The sequence below is a fragment of the Rattus norvegicus genome, chromosome 10 (assembly GCF_021556685.1).
Source record: "Rattus norvegicus strain SHRSP/BbbUtx chromosome 10, alternate assembly SHRSP_T2T, whole genome shotgun sequence".
NCBI classification, from domain to species: domain Eukaryota; kingdom Metazoa; phylum Chordata; class Mammalia; order Rodentia; family Muridae; genus Rattus; species Rattus norvegicus.
Window position 1 is genome coordinate 27,138,262 of NC_141543.1, and position 19,363 is coordinate 27,157,624.

Here is a 19,363-nt window from a genome sequence, read left to right on the forward strand (position 1 = left end):
CCTGGAAATGGGGCATAAAATAACTTTTAATTTCAGACTAAGTCATTACTTCTTAAGAGGAAAGCCAGGACTTAGGGTAGAGCTAGTGTTACCTTACAAAATTAGAATGTACAAGTTTCTGGTTTGAGTTCCAGTAATCCTCCAAGGAGTAAATAAAAAAGAGGTAATCCCATGTTAATTATGGGATATTAATATCAATTAGAAAAAAATCTCAATATTTTCCAGGACTGTGCTTATATCTTCACCCCTCTTTTCCTGCCTCTGGTATCTCCCTGAAATTAAGTACAGATATAGACACGTGTTCTGTATGTTGTATATGCACATCTATAAATATAAAATTTAGATGCTGATGAATGCTGTATATAAAACACTGTGTTCAGATTGACCATTGGTTTTTCTTTCTTTTTTTTTTTTTGTATATACAATATGGGTATGTGTATACCTGTTCATGTAGATTGTGTGTTTATGTGTGTGTATGTGTGTGTGTGTGTGTGTGTGTGTGTGTGTATGCCTGATTGTGTGTGGGTTTGTATGTGTGTGTCTGATCATGTGGATAACTGTGGACACTCTTGTGTACAACATGCTTATAGAGGTTAGAAGACAACCAAGAAAAGTGGTTCTCGACCTTTCTAAACCCGTGACCCTTAAATATATTTCTTCATGCTGGGGTTACCCCCAACCATGAAGTTTATTTTGTTGCTACTTCACAACTGTAATTTTGCTACTATTATGAATCAGTATGTAAATATCTGATATACAGGATATGTGATATGTGACCCCCATGGGTATCTCCACCCACATGTTGAGAACTAGTGTCCTACAGTGTTGTTTCTTGACTTCCATTATGTTTTAGACTCAGTTTCTTTGTTCTCTGTTGCTCTACAGACTAGGCTAAGTGGCTTGGGGTCTTTGGGGACTCTCTTAACTCAAGCTCTCAACTTCTCAACTGTAGGAATAGTGGAATTAGCAGCATGCATACGAACACCCCCAGCTTTAAATGGGTTCCTGGGATTCGAACTCAGGGCCTCAGGTTTTCACAGCAATTGCTTTGTCCTGAGCCAACTTTTCAACCCACAAGTGGTTTTTCTAATAATTCTTTTCCACTTTCAGCTTTACATATTATATTACTGTGTAAATTCTCTTTTAATGGATACATTGAAGACTATTAGCCATTATGCCACATCTGGCTACACATGAACATTTAAAATCTTAAAGCAAATTTCTTTCTAACACGCTCAACTTTTTAATTTAGTGATAAAAGAGTATTTTTAAAGCACTGAGGAGACAATAGCACTTTGTGCCCTTTACCCTGTTGTGTCAATCCTATTATATGGTGTGTATTTTATCACTACATAGCATTCTACATTTATAACTAGAAAGGTCTTATGAATTTTGATTAGGTGTCTCAAAAGTACTACCAATTGTTAAGACTTGGATGCCCTAAGAGAGATGGCATAAGAAAACTGGGCACTGTTTGATGAGACAGTATCAGTAAACCAGGAGATACAACTGGAAGATTTGGAAAATGTCCATGCTACAAAAGAAGAGAGTGAGAGAAAACCAATTTCTGATTTCGTCATAATATTCACTAGAGAGAATCCTGGCTCCATCCTTCAGATGTGTGGCAAGGTAGCTGGTGACTTCCACACCCGGTCTACAATTAGGCCCTTTATGAAAGTTCAAGGTCTACTCTCCATCTTTCCACTGCTTTAGCCAAACCTATGACCAAGAAGCCCAGAAGTCACCAGGAGTGGGGAGACTTTCAATAGGTTACCCTGAAAAAAGATTCACAGAGAAATGATTGGCACCTAGCCAGCGATGCCAATGGAAGTGTGTTGGGGAACAAGTGCAATAACCTACTTTTGGATTTAACATAAGAGACCTATGCTAATCAAAATTCTGATCTCATTCAAAAGGTACCCTTGCTTGACCCAAGTGGCCTTTTAAAAGACCCGCACACCCCAATCCCCAACTAGTTCATTAAAATGGGTAGTTAGCCTTCTGGGAGGGGAGATGTATATGTCAAAACAACACACCTAGAAATTTGACCCTGTTAAGACTGGCTGATTTGTTTCATTTTATCTGAGTGGTTTGCTCCTTTAAAGGGCAGAAGAGAGGGTGACATACGAGAAGATAAAGTAAGCTATCATTAGTAGCTAGAAAGTGATATTCCTCCCCCCAACACTGAAATTTAGCAGATGATTGTAGTGGATAACTTTAAAACGTAGACTTTTTCCACAACTTTCCATCTTTGAATGCTATTCACTGGCTTGGACTTCTCCCTTCCATATCATTAGCAGAGACACTAATGATTAGACAAGTGTTTCACGTCAGGTACTTAGAGAGAAGACAGAGTCAGAGACGAAATCTGAATAATCCGTGTACTGGAAAATCAAACCCCGGATAATCAGGACTGTACTGTACAGGCAATTAGGATTCTGTCCAGTTAAGAGAAATTTGTAATCTATTCAGTTTCAAGCTAGCGAACTCCCATTTCTCAAAAACTTGTATTTTGGCCTCCGATGGCTTAAAAAGTTCTCCTTACTAGATTGTCTCCAATTACAGAAATCCTTCCCAAGCACAGGGCTGCAGAAGTATATTAAACCTGCAGGGTACCATGTAGCTGGTGGTTTTTACAGAGCTCTACAGCACACAGGAACCCGATGCATGATGTAACACTGCCAAAGCAATTCGCCGCAGTCTGATAATGATATTTGTTCAGATCACGAGGGTTGTCTTACATGGGGTGTGTGGGTGTGTGGAGGTGGGGGAGTTATCTTTGAATAGAAGGCTCAAAATAATAAGCAAAAGGACCTAGAGATAAATTCGTATTTGAATATTTCCCCCAACTTGCAGCCTGCCCTCCAAACCACCACCACATGAGAACACGCGCACACACACACACACACACACACACACACACACACACACACACACACACTCACACACACAGGTAGGTCCACAGCAGATATCAGTACCTCTCTGGTTCACCCAGCAGTAATAGAGAAATGCAATGATAGACTTGCGGGCAGGACAAGCTTCGGCCAAAACTGTCAGACAGAAGTTGACAGAGAAAATTTACCTCTCCTCAAATACAAAGATCAACTTTGGTAAAGGGTCAAAATGCAACGAGCCCTTAACAATGAAACGATAGTAATAGAATTGCATTAAACCATATACATTTAGTGAACACGAGGCAGCTTATGTGGTAGTATGGATTTGTTTGTTTGTTGTTGTTGGTTTTCCTGTTTTTGTTTTTTATTGCTGATTTTTTATCTAGGTAATTTAGAATCCTATACAAACATACAGAAGCAAAACAGTCAAATAAGTCATCCAGAAGAAAAAAAATCCCACCTACATTGAAGGTATAAGAGGAGAATTTCCAAGGCTTTGGGATATATATTTTTTCCCTTGCATTGTAATGCACTCAAGTGTATGAGTGATGCTTTTGTGTTTGATAATGTCAAGTGTGAATGTCATGGGCAGCCCCCCATCTCTGATGGTATTAAAATGGTGGGAAGATGAAAAGCTTGGAAAAGTAAATGGAACAAATTAAATTAAAGTGGCTAGAGGACACAAAAAGTCACCCATCTGCAGCTTGGTTCTGAGGCGACAGTGGCGACCCTGTCTACTTAAATGGGCTCATAAAACCAGCATTTCTGAGGAAAACGTGTACCACTCCTCTTACTTAATTGTGCTAATGATTGTTTTTGTTCCCTCTCATTGTGAAGTCCGCCAGATGCAAAGAAACACCTTAAAGGTTTACGCATGTGTTTATATGATGTAGTCAGACTAATGTCTATCACCGTGGTTGTCAGTCAAACGCACTAGGCAGCAGAGAGTTCAAGGTGAGGTATCCATGGTTTATAGACGGTAATTGACAACACGGGCAATTTGGGGAGGCAATTAAGTCCAATAAATAAAGTGTATACCTTTTCAGCGAGATGAAAACTCTCAAAGATCACACAAATCCATCATAATCAATGTCAAGAAACGAGATAAACCCAACGTGGATTGTATCCAAAGAGCAATAGCAGAGAGACAACACCACATGGCGAAGGTTTTCCTTACGAAGGTATGAGATAAACATTTGCATATCAAATCTGCCTTACTGAGGCCGTGACATCTACAGTAAGCATAAGACATCGCAATAATTACAGTAGTATCCACCTTCACTCTTCTCGGTTACATTTCTCGACTTTACTACCCGAGACCGGGCTAATGTAATGTCTCCTCTTTTCCTAACAACATACCTTTAAAGGTGAGTTAGCACCATAGTAGCATTGATAGCTTTAGAAGGTCGAAGTGTAACTGGAGAAGAGAGGTCATCTATACAGATGTTTCAGGGAATCCTGGGGAACACTTTGCTGTGCAGATTCACAATTCCATCATCCCTTCCTTACTCCCAAACCAAGTTTCAACGTAGTCTGCAAACTGCTACATGGCTTTCCCTTGGGCATCCAAAATTCGTCTGGTTCTTCAACGCCCATTCCTGCAGTAGTGTCCCTCATGGCTTGGGGTCTAAGTTTCCCACATGATCCAGCTGATGGTGCTGTCCCACAATATCTCATGTCTTCATCTTCTCTCCCATTTCAAGCCAGGCCCTCAACCTACTCTAGCCTATTCTTGCCTGCTCTGCCATGGGACAGAGGGAGGGGCTATTTGGTATATTCACCAGTTCTCTTCAGGTCTACACTGTGCCTTCTATTTCTATAAAGATGTCAGTGAGGGGCAGGCATTTCTCATTGTTAGGCAACATTGGGCGTGTTTTCTTCATGGTGCTTTTGATACAGGAAGTATTTTCTAGACGGTTTGGGGATTGGGGAGGGGGAAGAGAGGTACAAACAAAAACCAGAAAATCTCGCAGCAAAGGTAAGGCTTTCCTTTTTTAAAGAAAGGAACAAAACAAGCCAACTACTACACATCAGACAGAATATACACGTATATCAAAGAAGGACAAAGCAGGAATGTCCTTACCCCAGTGGATTTCTAGTGCTAATTACAAAAATAAATGCAGTTGACACTCATGCCTTTTAAATATAAAGTCTTTCCTCCCAGAAATGAAAAAAAGAAAAAAGAAATGAATGGGGATTGTGATATTAAAACATTCATGGAGCACTTCACACCTCAGGAATGAAAACTGCAGAAGAAATACTTTAAACGCAACAGGGACATCCAGCAGCACAGAGCCATGTCCACCTACAGGTAACAAAAATCCAAAAGCCATCCAACGTAGGTCAGACTCGGCTTCTGTGTGAATGTGAGGGAGGAAAAAAAAATACACGCATCCCTTCTCCATTGAAATCGGTTAATTGATCATCTCTAAAAATAAATATTCCCATAGACAGAGGTCATTGGTTGCTTGAAATTGCATCAGTTGGTGTCTGGGTACTAGGATCCTGGGCTCCCCTAGGATGTCCTTGTCACTTTGTCAGAATGATTACCGGCAGAGGAGTTCCAGCGTGAGCCCCCTCAGTTTCTGAGCGCTTGCTTCTATTTGCTTTTGCGCTTCCGTTTCCCCCATCAGGCCGTGTGACTTTTGCTTTGTCAGTCTGGCACTTAATATCCAACGTTAACTACATTTCCCTTTCTGAGGAAAATCCTATTGGGCTAATTTTTCAACATCATACAATGAAAGAACTTCAGTGACAAACCATGTAGGTTTTCGATTATTGTTGTTGTTTTTTTTTTATTAAAACTGGTACATCTATTAAGAACTTAATATTCAGTGGGAAAACAGTCTCAGAGCAATGAAATTCTATTACTTTAGAGGTTGCATGCTTTTAATTTCTTAATATTTCATTACTTGTTGGCAACTGGTGCATATTTTTATAATGCGTTTGATCATTACTCTTCTCGGGGCTCTATTTCAGCTCTTCCTCTGACATCATATTTGCATGTTAAAGGGTTTTTGCATTCAGGGATGGAATGTTCTGAATAGCAATGTGCAGCTAACTTGATTTAAAAAAAAAAAACAACACGAAAACCAGCAAACAGACATCATATATAGGGCCCAAGGAGGACAATATTGTCATTTACAAATCGAAATCAAGTTTGAATAGCTTTCTATAGAACGACATAAAAGGTAATGATTCAATATAATTCATTAATTAGCAAATTAGTTTGGAGAGAAAGGCTCTGCTTCTTTGCCTCTTGGAAGTCTACTGTTTTTCCTTCTCTTCCTGTGGGGGGTGGAAATAATCTTTTCTTTGCTCTCCAGCAACATCTACTGGAAAAGTCAGAAAAATGCTATTTATATGAATCAGATAGTTTGAGTAGGGATACCACTGATAGCCATCAGTGTGCCAGCCGAGCTGCCACTGGGTGCCAGGGCAACTCCCTGCATGCACTTTAGTCCCCTTTCCTTCTCAAGGAGAGAGACAGAGGCTCAAGTGGTGGTAAATGGGCCAGGAACAATTTAAAATGTATCACCGCCTCACCTCGAAGAAGTCATTTTCATATACAAAAGTAGAAAATATATGTGATAAAGTTACAGTACCCAGGCATATCTTCTGAACCTGTACCACTCACTTAAGACATAATTCTCATAGTCAGGGGAAAAAAAGAACAAAAAAAAAAGATAGTAAAAAAGAAAAAGAATTAAGAAAAGAACCCATCAATATTTAGGTATACCGAGTGTCAGAAAAGAGTTCCTTCGAGAAAGCAGCACAGAGAAAGGATTCTGAGGAGAGCTACTTTACGATTTTTGTAGAGTTTCTTAAGTTCAAGAGGAGAAAAACTACATGTGAGGCTATTTTTTAAATTTGCCAATGCCCACCATACATCTACACAGCATCCCACGGCTGCATTACTTTTCCTGGTTCACATCTCTCCCTGTAATCCAATCCACAGAAAATAATTCCGTTAGCCTGCCCCTGTACCAGGACCTTCCCAGGAAACTCCTACCCGGGATAAACTCTGGATGTTGTCCAGACGTTGTCTGACCAGAGCCCTTTCCACTTGTTCCCCAATGCCCAGTACTGAGCCTGTCCCCATATCCTCTCAGGGCTGGAATCATGAGCTGCACGTACGAGATACCATTAGGTGGGTCTGACAACACCAGACACACCAGCTTGAGGTGTTAAACAGCCAGTCCAGTTTGGAAACTAAGCGGAAAAAAAACATCCTATCATGACACAAAAATGCATGAAATACCATCTTTCTGTGTTCGCCGAATTCCACAAAGCCATGGGAGAGCAATTCTTTCTAGGGCCAAGCCTAGAGGCATTGACATCACCTTTCCATATTCCGTTCCCGAGAAGCATTCTCTTTAATCGAGCAGTACACTTTTAAGGCACTTGCCCCTATGCCCACCAAGGCAATTTAAAAAACGAACTTAGATATGTCAGGGAACGCTTGTCAAATGCCTAGATAGAACTCAGATTCCAGTCACACTTAATTTCAAAAGTTGGCCTATTCGTATTTTTATTTTTCCATTCTCAAATATCAGTTCATTCATGCCGGCCATAATTTCATCATTTTTTTAAACAGCAGAGGCAACGGACACAAAATCCACAAAAGAGCGAGATTACCAGTAAATAGCCCAAACTTTAAAAACAACATCTGCGGCCGCAAACTCCCTGTGTTGAGAGATTCAAGGATAGGGCATATTCTCTGTTTGTTCGGCGTGAAAATAGATACCAGCCCTTTAAAGCTTCATCCCAGAGCTTTTCAAAGGACAAATGCCACCAGATATAATCCAGAGTTCCCATTCATAGCGCACAAAAGGAATACCCATTTAAAGCTACCTCTTGAAGAGGACTACAGGTATCCTAGATTTAAGGGTTTAAATTAAAGTTCCGACTTGAGTCTCATAATTAGCCCCCTCTGTCATTAAGGGGTTTCAAATCCAGAAAGCTTTATCCAACAGCACTTCTAGAGTTAACTCCCCCTCCGAACTGTCATAACTCAGTTATCCTAATTATTTACTGGATGCCTTTCTAAGGCGTGCCCTCACCTGAGGTTTTAAGTTCATATTTCATTTGGGACAACACTTAGTCTCCATTTAGAAACCGTCAACCTGCCTCAGGTTCAGGAGATTCAAGACGCGCCTCACCCACAAGACCCAAGCCAAACACACCCAAGCAGCCAGACTTAAATAAACTCTGCCCTTTGCCGATACCTCCGGTGAGAAATTATTATAACGCATCAGAAGTTCAGTTAGAAGAAAAAATTTCAAATGCCATCTGTCTTCCCAGGGCTTAAGTCCTGGAGTTCAAAAACAGTATCAATTGAATTATTTTCCCCCCTTCCCTTAGCTGTTTAGAATTTAACGTAATGCAAAGTGCTATTCTGATCAAAATCATCTTTCTCATCTCTTCCCTTTAATAAAAGGGAGGAAAAAAAATCATTCCATATAAATGCATTTACTATACAAATCTATTTTCAATTGAATTTGCTGCATGCTCTAATTCATCAAAATTAATACAGGTACTTTCTATGTTAAACAAAAGGAAGCCGACTGAAAAATCGGCTTCTGCTGCAGATGCCTTTCTCAATTACAAAACCGGTGAAAACAGAAATTTAACTAAGCCACTCGGTCAAACCCTCCGATCGGCGCTCTTACCTGCCTCAGCTGAAGGCTTCCTTCCCTTGTTAGCAGTGTGCAGCATCGCTAGCTCGCTCCAATCCTCACCACGGGCTCAAATTACACCACCGCTAAGTCCACCCCCTCGCCTTTCCCCTTCTCTGCCTTCTTTCCTTTCTATTTATTTTTCTTTTTTTCCCTTTCCTTTCCTTTCTTTATTATTATTTATTTTTTTCTTGGCCAGCGAGAAAAATACTTATTGAGAGTGATTAGTTTTTGTTGTCCCTTTTAAGTCCCTCCTGCAGGAAGGAACAGGGGAGCAATGTGACGCCACCTTTTAATCTTTTGTAAGAGTGAAAAGGCTGAAAAGGAACGCTCGATCAAGCTGAGCTGCACACATGACTAAAACTCGCAGGAGACGCTGCTGCTTGCTGCCTGGCGAAAGCACCGCTAGGCTTGAGTGTAAGAACAGAGAAGAGAGGAGTCGACGGAATGTGACAACGTATGTGCATCAAAGGCAGGGGGAGAGAGAACAATGAGCAAGGGAAGACAGCGAGGAGAGGGAGAGATGGAGGGAGAGAGGGAGGGAGAGAGAGGGAGAGCAGAGGGAGAGACAGGGGGGAGAGAGAGAGAGAGAGAGAGAGAGAGAGAGAGAGAGAGAGAGAGAGAGAGAGAGAGAGAGAGAGAGAGAGAGAGCACGCATACACACACGGAGAAAAGATAGAGCGGGTTTCAGTCAGGGGACTCTGAGAATAAAGCCACAGCGCGGTGTCTGGCAGCTTCTGTTTTTATCTCAGCGAGCATGATCCGCGGCCTCTCTCATTTAGAAACACATCCGTGTATCTTCCAGGTTTGAAAACTGAGATAATCGCAGTGTGTCTCTGGTTTTGTCTGATTGGCATTTAACTGTGCGGTGTACCTGTGATTTTTTTTTTATTTTTTTAAGGATGCATTTGTGTGCAATTTATTTCGCATATTTATTTATGTAGGCAAAAATGAAAGCTGCTAATTTCTACGGCAATTTGCAATGTAGTTTTACTGGCAGATGGATGTCTACTTACCATAACTGCTGACAAACTGCCACGGGTAAACAAAAGAAGAAACAAATGCTTCGTCTTGGTAATTGTCTTTAAAAAAAAAAAAAGGAGCCCACCCTAAAATATTAGCACTTGCAAAAATAGCGTTCCTTGGCTCAAGTTTAAAAGGTGATTTTTCTCCCTTGGTTTTTAGAAAGAAAGGCACAATAAAAGGGAAGGCATGACGTTTGAAGGAAAGGTGTTAGGGAAGAAGCTATTAAGAATGTGCACACCTAAATTCTCCCTGGTTTCCCTCCAAATGTGATGACTGGTGGCTTTCTAGAGTCCTGGGGCAGAGTTTTTGTGGCAGTATTTACCACGGACTCACACTGCATCTTCCTGCCTTCCTGTACTATTTTAAAGGAGATTCCATTTTTTTTTAAAAAAAAAACAAAGTAGCAAAGAAATGATTTGCCCATTCAAATCGCTTCCAATGCTGCCTCCCAAGCTTTGGTTCATTTCCACCGTTCTCTAGCCACATGGGGGCCGGGATTACACAGTTAAATTCCCTCAGTGACCTCTTTTATAAGGATGTAAATTGCTGATTCCAAGGTCAAGTATTTGGTAGAAGTTAGTTATTGTTGAGATGACTCCTGTTTTTCCATGGTAACCTGAGCCAATGCAGTAGTGAGCTGGCAAGAAGAGGAGACGCCCAACCTTTCCATAGACCATCTCCTCAAAATGATGTTTCTCTAATGTCAGAAGGTAAATTCCGAGAGCCCGACTTAGAACACTTACCAATTAAAAACAAAAGAAAACCGAAACAACAGTAACAAGAAAGCCCAATAGTCCATCTTTGAATTTCTACCACGTTATAGCCTACAAGTCTGTCTGTGGACCCTCAGCACCTTGTAGTTCGGAATTCCTGTGTGAACCAGATATAGAATGAGGATTGGCCCAAAAAGAATAAAACGCTCTTGCCTGCCCCAGTCACAATGTGGTATTCAAAGTGGGCTTGCTTAATCTTGTTAAAGCCGGGGAGCATAATTCTCTTTATGCTTTGCCAATAGGAGGATTTTTCTTGGACCCAAATAAATAAGCACCCCCATCTTGGACACACTCAGATGTAACTCTACAGATCATTAAGACAGTAAAAAAATGGAGTATACATGGAGGCTGAACAGAAGGCTGCTGGCCAGAGGACAGAGGGCTCAGATTGGAAGAGAAGCTGTAAGGTCCCTCCCTGCTTTCCGAAAGGGTTGAATTCCAAACTCTCCACAGAATTTTTTCCCAGTGCATATTGAAAGCAGCAGCCTCAAAGGAACATTATTGATACAGGCTCTAGAGTTAAAATTAACTTTATACAAGGGAATGAGTGGACTGAGGAATTTTCTGACAATAGAAATAAAGACCCGGCTACTACAAGGTTACATCTATTTCAGCGTCGCAGACGTGGGGGCCTGGAGGAGACTGGGGCTTGTTGAACAGGGAGAGCAAATGACAGTCAATGAGAGATGAAAAGAAATCAACTCAAGGCAAGGCAAAAAAGATGTCTTAAAGCTCTAAATGGCCACCAGTGGCGTTCCTCGTCTTGATCACATATGCAGTGAGAAGGTAGGTAGATATCGTCTATAGCTTATTAGATAGGATATTTTCTCAAGATCTCTTGAATGAGGGTGGGCTACCAGAGGTTAATATTTCTAACTGGACTGTGACTTTCTATGGCTTACTTCTCTATAGGATGGCTTCACACTTACCCGCTTAGACTGTGGCTTAGATACCGGTGTTTACGTTCCCGGTTTCCCAGCCCCAGCTACCTGCTTGCTGTGTGACCTTGACCAAAATCATTTTTTTTTCTTTGTGGATAACTTCTCGTCTTAAAATGAACATAAACCCTGCATCTCACGGCCTGTCTCTAGGAATGCAGAGTGCATGTGTTGTGGGTGGAGTTTGCTCTTAGCACACAGCACACAGCTTTCGCATGGCAACCTCTGCACTGTTAGGAAATCCTCTCAACTCCTTTAACATTTTTAAAATGGAAAACATAATATTTAATCGCCTCAAAATGGATGACACATGAAGACTTCTTTCCACTCTGACCTTCCTTCCACGATCCAGTTATTGACACTGCCCTCTGGGTCTTTCCACTTGAATAATGCACTTAAAACCCAACAAGTTCTACAACCAGACCAGCGAATCTGCCCTCAAAGCAAGCTTTCTCTCCAAATGTCCCCATCAGTGTGAAATGTAAAGATCTCGGAGACAGTCTCAGTTCATTTCTTTCCTTTGTCTGCCATCATTCAAGTTCCTGCACCCGCCAAACACCACTCCCACATTTTTTAAAGATCTTGAGGCTTCCTTTCCAGACCCCAGACTCGTCCTGATTTCTGCTCTGTTCCAGCTCCTCTCTCTTGCAGTCCTTCTCTGGCTGTGCCGAGAAGCAAGCATAGAACAGATATGCAGTATCCGTCCTGAGGGCATTGCCAGGGCCCTGCCAACTCCTACATCAGATTGTAACACCATCCCCTTCTCGTCTCAAGAAGGCACTTCACATCCCAGTGAAGGAGAGTGACATTATTCTAGGTGTGACCTTGAATCAGCTCTAACATATAAAACAGCTAATCTGTGGCACACCAGCACTTTCCTATTATCGCCCTGTTAGTTGAGACACCTCTCCCCCTGTCGTGACACAGCTTATTGAAAACAACCATTTGAAGAGGTTTTCTTTCTTCTCCAATTCATCCCTCGCAAGCCAGAATAACCTTCTTAAAATGCCACTTTGAATGACATCTGTTCCCAATAGTTATTGATCGGCCAATTGAAAGTCTGTTTTATTTCATTATCTTACGTATAGGCTTAAAAAAAATCATCAAAGGTTCACAATTCCCTGGAGAATAAAGTGCAGATTTCTTTGCTACACATTGAGTCACCTCTGTGGTTTGACACTGACTATTCCTGTAAATGCCCTATCGCTGCCACAGAAGAGCTTGTCCCCCCCCCCCCAAGCCCAATGCATCTGCAAGCCCTCACAGCCGCACACAGAGTCCCAGTTCTCTTAAGAGGGCCACCCTCCACCCCAATCTTCTTCACGGCAGCATATTTAACTGCAATCTCTTGATCTAAGACCAGAACAGTTACAAGTCCTCCAAAAAGATGCCCTTGACCTTTCTGGTTTACAGCAGTGAAATTGTTTTAATCACAGTAGCTATCCAAGGGCCTAGGAAGGGTGGCATATATCATAATTAGGAGCTTGGCTTTGGACTTTGCCCTAGGTCCAAATCCTGACCCTGGAATTTGCTTCCTAATTGTGGAACATTGGTTAAATTCTGTCTCCTCTAAACCTTACTTTCCTCATTTATAAAATATGGTGAGGGCTTTGTTATCTAATACATGAGGAAGAATATGCACAGTTCAGATCTAGAACGTATAAAGAACGAGCAGTTAGCAATTGTACAAGTGCCCCCTAAGTCAAAGGGACTTATGACCTCCAATTTCTAACCCTCGCCATGCCCCAATGAAGGGCTGCTATTAGAGCCGTTTTACAGAACTAGAACTGAGGGCTAGCAAAGGAACTCACCAGACGTCGCACAAGTAGCACGAAGAAGAACCATACCCTTGCCTTTCTGCCTTCTAGGCTTTTGCAAATCTGTCCCACTCACCCAGACCCTACCCTAAGAGCACATTTGCTTGTGGACAATGTTTCTAATTCAGGTGGTGGACAATGTTTCTAATTCAGGTGGTGAACAATGTTTCTAATTCTATTCTAAATGAAAAGAGAGCCGTCTTCATGTTTGAAATGTCTCTGCATTTTCAGTGCCTTCCATAAATCTTTGAACAAAGTAGCTTGCTTACTTGGTAAATGCTTGTTGCCTGCTTGATCATCTGTACTCATGGGGATTAAAGTTTTCCACCGCATTGAAATTCAGGGACACTATTTCGTGAGGAAATGGCTTCATCATGAGCCATCATTCATGAACACCATCATAATTATACAAAATAATATAAAAGACAAACATTACATGTGAATGAGCCCCCAGAAATGAGTGGGAACCTCGTCAGAGAATCGCTAGGAAAATAATGTTGGTGGACCTGGCTTCTCACACGTGGTATTTATACTCTGCCAAAAACATACCTCTCAGACCACCAATCCCAGGCACGGAAAGGGGAAGGTTAATAGTGGAAAATCGTCCTCTGAAGGTTGCACAGAAAGTCAAGAGCAACCAATCAGACACTCACAGCATTTGGTAACCTTTATTTCTTCTTGCTAAATAAAAGCAATAATTACCTTCTCATTTACCTTCTCTCTGGATAAGTCTACATAATTCTAAAACAACCCAGATCAGTGTAAAAAAAAATTCAGGTGACCAACATGTCTTCTGTGTACGCGGCACCAAACAACATTGTTGAATTTTAAACAAGCTGAATAAGTGCTGTAAGACATATGCATGAACGTGTGCATGAACACATGCACACAGAGACAGAGAGACAGAGACAGAGAGATACATGTATAAGCCTAGTTTCTAATGTATTTTTGTATTAGTGAGAAAGGAAATGCTCTATGTTCCCCTCATATCATAATCATTGATGTAAATATCTGCAAATGGTTCAGTGAGTGAGGATTCTTTCACTGTTATTCATTTCTGTGTTCATATGAGGGGCACAGTGAGCTCTAAGTACCGATGGGTTTGATGGGTGAATGAGGAGTAAATTCTCTTCTTCCCCAGTTTTGCCTCTCTGCACACTGTCCTTTCACACAGGATTTGTTTTGTGAGATATATGCTACTGTTTGCTCGATATAAAATTCTCTTAGCTTCAAAGAATCCTTTTTAGATTATGTTAGCTCACGGTAAATTCTCTTCTCTCAAATTTCAAAGCACCCTTTGCCTGGAACATTTTATTACATATGATTTTACAATTAATCTTACCTTGCCACTGAAGATGCCATGGAGTTGGTGAGCTATTTTTCTTCTAATAATTCTAGGTCACTTTTACTGGATTCATATCTTATTTCCCACACATTGATTTTGAAAGTCCTGAAGGCTGAAAGCATTGTGTTTATTTTCTGTATAATATATATTGCTATGCCTTTGAGTATTACTGGGTACTTAGGTTTGGGTTTTACGCCGAACATCTTGATAGGTATGCAATTACATCCTTCAGAAATTATGGGAAGAAACTTATCATACAGTGCCCGGCCTTTAAGATTTTGCCAGAATACATTGGGAATAGGAGCAAGAGTGCATAGCATTTATTTTAGGTGTCTTACCCTAATTATTAATTATTATTAATTGATTAATAATTAATATTTCAATATATGTATATATACACACATATATAATATTCTCTCTTTGTCTTTCTATTTGTGTGTGGGGGGATGGGGGTCAGAAGACAACTTACAACTTGCAGGAGTAGGTTCTCTTGTGGAATCCAAGACTGAAACAAGTCATCGGGTTCCCTGACCGAGCAATCTCATTGGCTCCAGTGGGTATATCTTTGAGCACATGCTTTGAGTCGACTACTGTTTAAGAACCTGTCATACTTACGTCATTCCATCAAATCAAGACTCTCATGGAGGAAGCATTAGTAAGGCGGCCTCTGGAAGAGAATGGCTCTTCCTCATCATGTATACATTAGTTGGAAGTCAGCTCACACTGACCCATCAGAAACTAGTCTTTAGAGAAAGGTTTTCTGGATTCCAGTGGGTCTCTTCTGTGGGTCATTTCTGGCCAATTATACATTCATCTCCTAAGGGAGGTTTGTTTTTCCTTAGGGTGACCGTGACAGGAAAAGGATAGGGCAGAATGAATCTCATCCTAACAAGCCTTTCTCCTCTGACAAAAGGAGCTTTCTTAGGGAGATTTTTCACCCACATAGCGCTTGTGTCTGTCGTCACTGGAGACTCAGGCTAGTGGAACTGTCTATAAATGACTGCTTTTCAGAATGAAAATAACAAACATTCTTCAAAACGGAACAAAAATAGGACATAACCTTTGAAGTTTCAAAAAATGCCCTTAATGTATCTTTATTTATAAAGATAAGATAATTCATGTCCATTTTCATATCCATTTGTGAAGTAGGAATGAGCACATAACATAATTAAAGGTTTGCGTTATAAATAGTTTTCTTAAATTAGCTTATTGAATATTGTAATTATGTCATATCTTATTTAGCCAATTAAAAGCAATTATTTTGCTTATAAAATTGTGCACATTAATTACCACATTCTGACATCTTGGCTTTTGTCTGTGGATCAGAAGTCTGTCTTGCCTATTTTTCATTTCTGTCTCGCGTGGCGATTTGAACAAGCCCTTACGTGAGAACCAAAGTAGCAGCTTCCTAATCATAAAGCAAAAAATGAAAAAAAAAAAAGCCAATCAGGAGAGAAGCTCAAATCTCTGATTCCAATGGCGGACCAAATAGAGCTGGCCTCAATGAAACTCTAAGTAAGAATTTATGTCCCTCTCCATTGAGTTGAACACAGGCTTTGGTGGACTGTTTGGTTCTTGTTACTGATGTTTTCCATTATGGAGCATTTGAAAGCATCCAGACAGAAGTTGCACAGTGATCACAGCCTTGAACATATTCATCAGGAAAAAAAAAAAAAAGACCACGCATCCGCTGCTATGGGTTTTCTTTTTCCCGGTAACCAGTGTGCTGCACTCTTTGCCAGCTTCCTCAATACTCTCACCCATGACAATCACAAAAGCAATTCACAACCTGACTTATCAGATAGTTCTGTTTTACAATAATCCGGTTGCTATTTGTAAAATCCAGGATAAAACAGTGCAATTTCTGATGTTGAATATCTGAAAAGTTCCGGAAGCTGTGCAGGCGAGATATGCACTAAAATCTCTAATGCGACGGAATTACAACAGACAGACATTCTGGAGGGTGCGTACTCTAGTGCATCTCCGGGTGCATGGCATTTTGTGGTGCTAGCTTGGAGATTTGCAAACAAATTCTGCATTTAGACTGACTGGTCCTTCCTTCATTTTCCTTTATCCCTGAATTTAACTCTTGCATTACACACACACACACACACACACACACACACACACACACACACATATATATATACATATATATATATATATATATATATATATATATATATATATATATATAGTTAGATAGATAGATGAATGTGTTTGAAAGTTCTCTTAGGAAGAATTGCACCCCCTCCCCCAACAATAATTGCTGAATTACTCTTTCCAGAAGAAAATGAGCGTAAAGATCTCAATTAAGTAATTTCTTTCACAAGCTGGTTCCTAAATCTCTCTTTAGAAGTTTTATGAAAGCAGTGTCTTTCTGATGAGAATCTAACACACGTGCACACACACACAGAGTAGTGCTTTTAATGGCTGGCAAATCCCCTGTAAAATGGGGCTTATGCAGTAATAAACAAACAAACTACTTTCCTAGTCATTAACCGAGACGGATGTCAAAGGCTACTGTCGAGGATAACACCCCCCCCTTAAAGAACAGAGGCATTGGTTCAAGCCTCTGGGGGTGTTTTTATAGGCATGCGTTACTGCACGAAGGAAATGGGAAGCTCATGTACCACTGAGAGGCAGTATAGTGCAATAAAAAGTTATCATATTTCAATCCCCGATCAGCCACCATCTGAATATATGACACCGTTCAGTTCTTTTTTTAAACCTATCTCACCCTCTCTATCCAATAATTGGGACTACTACTATCTGCCAGTTTGTGATGTGGTTAATAAAATGTATCAGCATGCTTACAAAGGCAGAGCTCTTAAGCCTCTCTTTGTGCAGTTAAGAACGTCCAAAGGGGAGAAAAAAAAGAAGCCCTTAGAAACTATATTCGAGATGCCAAGTGTTCTGAAGACAGCAACTATCCATTGCTGGAGTGATGTAATAAACCAGTCAGTAGTCCTGGGCTGGCTGAAAGAGTTAGCCGTGCTTGCCTGCCTCTGCCCTGAGTGCCATAGCTTTGAAAATGTTCAGTAAATATCAGCCGATGATGGCACAGATAGGGTGCCACGGACAGTCACAGCGCTAAGTGAATTACTAAGTTTACGATTGTCAGAAAACTCATTGAGTAATTATGGGCAATAAAAGAAGCCTAGCCCTCACCTCATTTACTTGGCCATGATACCATCTCATGCATAGTAAGAACACCACCTCTCTCTGGAAGTGTAACAGCCCTGTCCTCCCTCAAGACTTGGGAGAATAAAAATAAGGTCAGGCTGAAGAAAAAAAACTGGAATTTGCATACTTCTTAACACCTTCACTGTCACCACTCTGGTGCAGCCCACCCTCCTTTCTTTTCTGGATTATTCGAAAGCCTTCCAACTGGTTTCCATTGTCAACTTCTGGCTCCCCGTGGCTGATTTGCTATGATGCAAATGTATCCGACCCTTTCATATCTGTGTGCTTGTATGGTTCTCTCCTACACTGGCTATGTGACTGGTCTTACACTGTTCAAATGGGGCAGCTGCCATAGAAGAAAAACTTTTCTGTGCCTCCTAGAAGACGAAAATGCCGTTTCAGTTTCTCCACAGAATTCATCCCTCATGTGACCCATCAGCAGGATAGAACGGTAAGTAAAGCAAAACCAGCAAAAGATCCGTCTAGGGAAAACAGCAACACCCGAGACTCAGAATCATGCCTCAACGCTATTTCAAGCCACCGAGTTATGATACAGTTTGTTATCTAGGGGTGATAACTGATGTGAGCCCCCTAGTGATTAGTTGCAATTTAGCAACAGTGTATCTTTTTCTAATGAGAATCAGATACTCTCACACCTCAGCTGGAGCTAGCCAGCAGTTCCTTCTGTCCTGAGACTTTTGAGTGTCTCAAAGACATGCTCTGATCGCCCCTTGTGTTCCGAGGCCTAGTGCCTCCTCATCCCTCCTTTGTTCTCTTCCACTCAGCTTCACCAGTCTCTAGGGACTTCCCTGAATAGGGGTTAGTCTTGCAGACTCCTAAATGTGCTCCCCGCAATGTCATTTTTCACAGTGAGGCTACCCCAATCACCCGGTTAATAAATGAATCATGTCTCACCCCCCACACCACACCTCCATATACTCCCTCCCATACACTTGATATTTCTAAACCATTATATAGTAAACTAATTTTAGTCCACTTCTGATGGCTTATACCACAATGCAAACTCTAAGATGACTTCCTGTTGGGCACTTATACTTAGAACCTTATCCACTGTGAATGAAAGATTTGACAGATATTTGATTAAATCACAACGTAAGCTCTTTTAGATTAAGATGCTCAGAGAAACATATTGGGGTATCCTTATTAAGTGATAAGGTAAAGAGTATATAGACACTGGAAGGATAGCGAGCTAGCGTGACTTACAGAGATACAGATGTAACCTTGAGGACAAAAAGGCAGAAGGTCAAGATGATATTTTAGCGTGTAGTTATTAGTAGGTGGAGCAGGTGGTAAGAAGAACCCCATTCAAAACAAAACAAAACAGGAACCCGGCACCAGAGCAGGCTTTTGGGAAAGGTTATGACTTAACATAAGGGATGGAAAACTAAAGAAGCTTCCTAAGGATAAGCTGGATCTATTTTAGAACAGAAAGTCTGTGTTGTGTTTGTACCCCACCCGCAAGCAATGCCCCAAATAATACAAAAGAAATGTGTCCAAGGCGTTTCTGTTACACGCTGTTGTCAGGGCCAAGACTGTATACCAAGCCAGTACCTACAGCCCTATGGCAACACCACAGTTCTCTGACATGTATGGTCCACATGTGTGAAAATCACAAGGTTCTTCTGTTTCTTTATAAGTGGGCTCCTGATGGATTTGTCTGACCATTTCCCTGTCGAAGCACCAAA

The 19,363-nt window shown here is 41.0% G+C and overlaps 1 protein-coding gene across 6 annotated transcripts in view; it reads right to left on the bottom strand.

Annotated features, from left to right (window-relative positions):
• Positions 1–19,363, bottom strand: part of Tenm2 (teneurin transmembrane protein 2) — a 1,226,262-nt gene that overhangs the window by 664,931 nt on the left and 541,968 nt on the right. The window contains exon 1 of one of the 6 annotated variants that reach the window (XM_087569435.1): positions 8,567–9,064. Coding sequence (XP_087425561.1) covers positions 8,567–8,612 — 46 coding nt within the window. The 5' untranslated portion in view covers positions 8,613–9,064. 6 annotated transcript variants of the gene reach the window in all.